A 6,031-nucleotide genomic window follows, 5' to 3' on the forward strand; every position below is an offset into this window, starting at 1 on the left:
CCTTTGCTAACGCGTCTGCTCTTCGTTCCTTTAACTGCTTTATGGCCTGGTGCCCACTGGAGATGGATGCTGGCCTTCTTAGATTGAATAGTCTTGGCTGCTTTTAGGCATCGGATTAACCATTGTTGGCCTGGGCTATCTGATAGGCTGCTAAGCCTATATGTTGCTGCCTGGTTGTCTGCGTAGACGTGGATCTCTTGGTCTCTTCTAGCGTTTCTAGCAGCGTATTCAAACGCTCTTGTAATCCCCTCTAGCTCTCCATTGTAGACTAGTTGGAGATCTCCAATGTTCTTCTTCTCAGCGTAGAGCTCTTCTTGGGCTAAGTTGTAAGCTACTACGCCTACTCCTATGCCTTTTCCCTCTATAATCTTAGAGGCGTCAGAGTAGATTGCTGTAAAGTTGTCTCCTATCCTTGATTGGATGTAGGCTGTGTGTGCAGTTGCCTCTTCTTCTTTTGTCTTTCTAGAGATTGTAACCTTGTAGTTAAGACTATCCTATTGCTATGGCCCAATGCCAACAGCCAGAACGTAGTAGAACAGGTATGCGGACAAAGTAGTGTACAAGATTGATTCGTGGTGGTGGAGGCAGCTACGCAGCAGTCTAAGTACAGGCAGAGAGCCAAGGCACTAGTCCCCATGAGGTAAGCGCTGTGCCATAACATCTGCCCCCCCTTGGTAAAAAAATCCTCTCATCCGCGAGATGTCATGTATCCCAAACCATCCTCAGTCAGCATTCTCAGAGACCATCACGAGTTTCCCATATCAGTTGTCCTTTTACCATCCACCCTTGTCCCAAGCTGGGTTGACTTCTTTATCCCAAGTTGTGTTGACTTCCTGCTCCCAATTGGAGGACAGATCATTTCCCCAAGTCCCTCCCACGGTATCTTTAGTTTCGTTGGCTTCTTCGTTGGTAGGGTCGGCGGCGGCGTCATCATCGTCAGCGGCGGATTTGTCGGCGTGTTTAGTGGTCCAACTGGTGGTAGTGTTGTCATCCTCGTCCTTGTCATCGGCAGGGCTGGCTTGCTCAGGCTTGATTTGTTCCATGAGCTTAATGATTTCCAGTTCATCTTTATCAGGTGGGCCTTGACCGTATGCTTCGAGGACCGTGATCGATGCCTTCTTGGCCACTGGTGTGATTTCATCCACGTCAAAACCAATAACCTTCATGGCAGTCTGGTATTGCTCAAAGGTTTTGATGTCATCCAAAGTGATCCTTCTGATTTGGCCCTTCTGATCCATACCGCGTATGACCTTCGTGAAGGGGTGACCAGCATTGACTTTGGCGGTTGGAGCTGTGAAGTTCATGGTGGGGCCGATGAACTGGCAGGAGGTCCGAGCGCGAGTAGCGGCAACGACAGTACGTCCGTATTCAAACAGGTGGCCAATGACTCCTGCGGTGTCTACTGTCACTGACTCGCGATCCTTGCCCATGAATGAGTCGATAGTGGTGATCTCAATATCCATCAGCTTCTTTGCGATAGCGGTCTGGCGTCGTGTATGTGCAGTGTAGGCGGCGAAGTCGCGCTCCCGGCGTAAAACTCCAACTTGAGCGTTGTACGGAGTAATGATGACATGGTGTTTTCCTTCAATGTACTGGACGCGTTCGACTGCATCCTTGATGGCGACGGCGGCTGTTTCCAAACAGTAAGTGGAGCGGTTTGCATCTCTCTGTTCCGTGGTGTGGACGGTATTAAGGAAGATAAGGTTGCTGTCAATTTTCCAGATCTTCTTGTTGATGTTGGCGTACTGCTGTGACGATGCATCGTCGAAAGCGCCTTGGACGGGTACCATTGTCGGCATGTCGTTGACCGTCGCGCACAAGTCAAACAGCTGTTGGTTTCGGTACCGGGAGGAGGCCAGCAATCTGTTTACATCACCACCAGTGGCTTCAAGCCTTGCGATAGTAGCCATCTCGAGCGTCTTTTGGAAAGGGTTTTGCTTCGGGTTTCCAAAAGCCATAGGCCGCAGCTGATTCGTGGCTCCGCCAAGTATCTTGAGGCCGCAGTTCCAATACTGGGAGAGGATACCCACCGTCTCCGTGTCATTGGCTCTGCCGGCTTCCTCCAGGACGACGGCATGGGCCCGGCGGATCATGTTGAAACTCATCTGCGTGCCGACTGAGACTGTGGTGCATACGACCGCGGCGCGTTCGAGTAAGGCTTCCAGGGCTGCCTTTGCTGCCTGGGCGATCTGTATCTTGAGCTCCACGTTAATGCCTTCTGGAGTTCGCTTCATTTGATGTCCCTTGATGACAGGCTTCAGGCTCTTGGCGAACTCTTCTCGTTCTTGCGCAGAGAAAGTATCGCGCAGTTCCTGTGAAACGTCAAAGCCTGGGAAACGGGCGAGCTGCAGGATGTATCGGGCTGCTGCACCATCAACGTGCTTCAAGCGTCGGTCCGAGATCCACGGGCTTCCACCACGGTATGCTGCCAGGTATGCGTTCAGCAGACTCATGGGGACTTCTTCCGTAACCGTGACAGACGTGTCAACGTTGAACCTAGGCTTGTGCTCGTTGGGGTTATACAAGGGGTGCGTCATTGCTCTAACGGCCGCGAGTTCTGATTCTCTGCCGTGCATGCGCAGGACCATTGGCTTAGGCAGACACATGTCCTTTGCGTATTGCTCGGCCATGGCTTTCATCAGCACGTACTCGGCGTCAACCGATTCGTTCTGCATTGCTAGCATTGTGATCCGTCCATGCTCAATCTCAACATCGCCCATTTGTTTAGCATCCGAGTCTGCGGAGCCTTTGGTCGGTGCGCTTTCTTCGGCGTCAGCGGTGGGTTCGTCGGTAGGGTCGGCGGTCGGGTCGGTGGTCGGGTCGGTGGCGGTCTCGGTTTCTTCGACTTGTTCGATGCCGGCTTTGTCCCAGCCATCGTTCTGGTCAACCTTCCCTTTGTCCTTTTCTTCCCTTTTCTTTGCAGTTTTCTGGTATGCGACTTCCTTGTCTTTATTCATGATGTTGACGATGGATCGCTCTACCGTTACCTTGTTCAGGTATGGGAGCACTGTTGCAGCAGCGAGGTATGTCTTGCCGCTTCCTGAAGGACCTGTGAGCCAGATAGTCTTGTCGTAGACGCCGTCCATCATCCATTTGTCATAGATTTCCTTCTGATGGGGTCGAAGGACTTCTTGTATGTAGGTGGTACTGGCATCGCGGTTCTCGAGAACATCATCGTAGAGCGGGGTCGTGGTCGACAGTAGGTGGTTGGTGCACAGAAGAGTGTTGCGCGCTGCTTCGAGTATCTTCCCTTTTTCTTCATGTGTTTCTCTCTGACTTTCGGGAAGCTCCATAGCTCGGACGTTGTTCATGAGCCTCTTGCATTCCTTTGCGTCACCTTGCGCGAAAATCTTGATCTTGACCTTGAAGTTGTCCTGGCACCATCGAATCAGTTGCGGTGCTGACATCTTGCCCAGCGCATTCATGGTGATAATGGAGTGTTCTTTATCATCCAACAGTTCTCCGTCTTTGATGGGGCGTTCGACAATAATGTTGCTGGCGCCCATGGGTGTAGCTTGAGTTGGTTCGCTGACTCGTCCCTTCCATGCCTTTTCAGATGCAGAGGAAGCCTCATCCCGCGGCTCAAACTCCACAATAACCGTGTCTCCTGGCATAAGCCTTGGCTTATCCTCATCATACTTGATGCTGGCTTGCAAATGGTATGACATGAAAACGTTGGCGACAGCGAGGAAGGTTGCGGGGATTGGGACGACGGCAACCGTTGCATCGTAAATATGAGTTCCCATCGAAAAGCGTTGCTCCAACAATCCGGCAATGCCCAATTGTTGTGAGTAGGTCTGCCACACGTCATAGACGGCTTGAGGGAATGCTGTGAAAACTGGCAATTCTTCCATCTTCTTGATGCCAGTGTCGCTCAGACTGGGGTTCTTGGGCTGCTCGAAGAACTCATTCAGTGGATTATATCGGGTCAAATCCACAAAGCGATCAACCAAGGTCTGAACATGGATGGGCAGATCGTCGTCAGCGCGGACCAGTACAAAGACCGCCGGCTCTGCCTCAATGACGGTGCGAAGATCAGTGTTCAAAGCGGTGACATCTTCCTGACGAGTCATGAGATTTCCGGTGCAGTGCTTCTCATTATGCTTGAACGTGATCAAGTATAGATGGAGGCCTGATACTTTGACCGACCCATACAAGGTGACAAAGTAGTCCTCATGCTTCTTGGTTTGAGGGAAGATCTTCTCGAGGTATGGCTGCCAAGCGGGATCGCTGACGTCCACGACTCGGTGAGTGTTGTAGTAGTCGATGTCCTTGCCTTCTTCGCCTTGACGACCGTTTGTGTTGTTGTATGTGAGGTCGATGTAGATGTTGCGGCTAGGTTGCTTGTCAGGGACATCAGCGTCGCGATAATGTAGGCTGTGGCGGATGCGTAGGAACGATGTAAGCTCGGGTTGTTCAACCATCTGGATGTTGACTCGGTTGTCTTCATCTTGGGTGAAAACCTTTTTGCGTGCCATAAGCTCGTGAATGTCTTTGGCGATTGGGGCTATGCGTCGGAAGGCATGAGCTTTTTCTTCGAGCTTGCGGTTTGCCATTTCGCGTTTTTGTTCTTCGGTCAGTTCTTCCTTTTCTTCCTTGTCGCCATCCCTGAGCTTAGGCAGAGCTCTAAGCGAGTCGAAGTGGGCTGCGTCTTGAATCTCCTGAGCGCATGCATCTTCGGCAACAGGGATCAGACCAGTTGGCACGATTTGGTATTTGCGATATATCAGTTGCTCAATGTCGTGAGAGGACGCCAACATCTTCTTGGAGTATCGCATCCAGTCACGGAAGGTGTTGATGTGTACCTTGTTCAACTGTCCTTCTTTGCCGCGATACTGAGGTCGATTGGCTAGAAACTTGTGCAATTCGGCCATGATCTCATCGCTGTCCGGGCGTATGTTCATGCCGTCCTTCTTGACCAATTCGGTGGCGACATGTTGATTGGCGGTCTCGCGGAGGTTGGCGGTCACTTCTTTGCTATCAGGCTTAGGAGTGGTTTTGTTGTGGTAAGTTGGAGTTGAATTAGAGCGACGGCGACCTTGGTTCAGTTCAGGTGCCTCGAGGAGCTTCTCCCACACGGGGATACCCTCCGCTTTCGCATCGTTGATTGCTGTATTGAAATTCCCAGGCACAGCTTTCGCGAAAGGAACACCCATGAGTTGCAAGTTGCCTCGGATCTCGTCCACAGCGTTCTTGTCCGGGGTGTTGTCCAGGAGTGCAATCTGGCGTCCTTCCTGAATGCGCTCTTTCTGACGTTGCTTTAAGCGTCTGGACTTTGGAGCAATACGAGTCTCCTTGTCCGTGATCACCTTGAAGCCGACATCAGGTGCTTTCTGCTTTTTGGCGTCTTTGAGTTCTTCAAGCTCGCTCTTGCCAGAGATGACAAGAGGCGGTAAGTTCAGATCGTCAGCTCGGATCTGCAAAGCAGTGCTCAAGTCCTTGATCTTGTTGTCAACCACGTAGGACACCATGGCCTGGTACGCGTTGTTCTTGAACTTGGAGGCAATGGCTTCCTTGAGCTTGACTCGAAGTCTGCCCTTGCCGTCGCCATCGCCCTCCTCAGCTTCATGTTCCCTTGCGGTGGCTTCCTCGTCGACGGGGAAGACGCGGACCTTGGCATCGTCTCGGTGCAACTGGACGTGAGCCATTTTGGTGGCTTCGTCGAAGTTAAGCTGCTGTTCGAAAGTGGAAGGGTCCATGATGGTGGAAGTGGATGGGTTGGTAATAAGTATGGACGAGGGGCTGATTGTGCTAGATGGCAATAGTGTGGAAAGTGCTTGCGTTGGGGTATTAGAAGTGGGATGTAGGTAGCGAGGTGTAAAGGTGTTGTGGGCAGGAATTTTGGGTGTTTTGTGGGAGTGATGGTGAAGGCAGTCGCGCCTCCGCTTTCTAGCTAGCGTTTGTTTGCTCTCCTCTTCACCGCGCGATAGAAAACAATAGAAACTGAAAAATGACGTCAAGATTCCGTTGGTGGGCCCTCTGGCTTGCGCTCGCATGGTGGCGCCGAAAAAATGTCCTTAGGCAAGAGTCC

The 6,031-nt window shown here is 51.6% G+C and overlaps 2 protein-coding genes across 2 annotated transcripts; both read right to left on the reverse strand.

The window, feature by feature from the left end:
• Window positions 1–320: 320 nt before the first annotated feature.
• On the reverse strand, window positions 321–494 carry SETTUDRAFT_73530 (uncharacterized protein; the record flags this gene model as incomplete). Its single annotated transcript, XM_008029722.1, has 1 exon — window positions 321–494. A coding segment is annotated over one exon (174 nt), but the record flags the coding sequence as incomplete, so codon positions are not given.
• A 798-nt stretch (window positions 495–1,292) lies between these two features.
• On the reverse strand, window positions 1,293–4,739 carry SETTUDRAFT_132534 (uncharacterized protein; the record flags this gene model as incomplete). Its single annotated transcript, XM_008029723.1, has 2 exons — window positions 2,982–4,739; window positions 1,293–2,831 (listed from the first exon to the last, which is right to left on the reverse strand). Coding segments are annotated over exons 1-2 (3,114 nt in total), but the record flags the coding sequence as incomplete, so codon positions are not given.
• Window positions 4,740–6,031: the final 1,292 nt, after the last annotated feature.

Source organism: Exserohilum turcica (genome assembly GCF_000359705.1).
Source record: "Exserohilum turcica Et28A unplaced genomic scaffold SETTUscaffold_31, whole genome shotgun sequence".
In the NCBI taxonomy this organism is placed as follows: domain Eukaryota; kingdom Fungi; phylum Ascomycota; class Dothideomycetes; order Pleosporales; family Pleosporaceae; genus Exserohilum; species Exserohilum turcicum.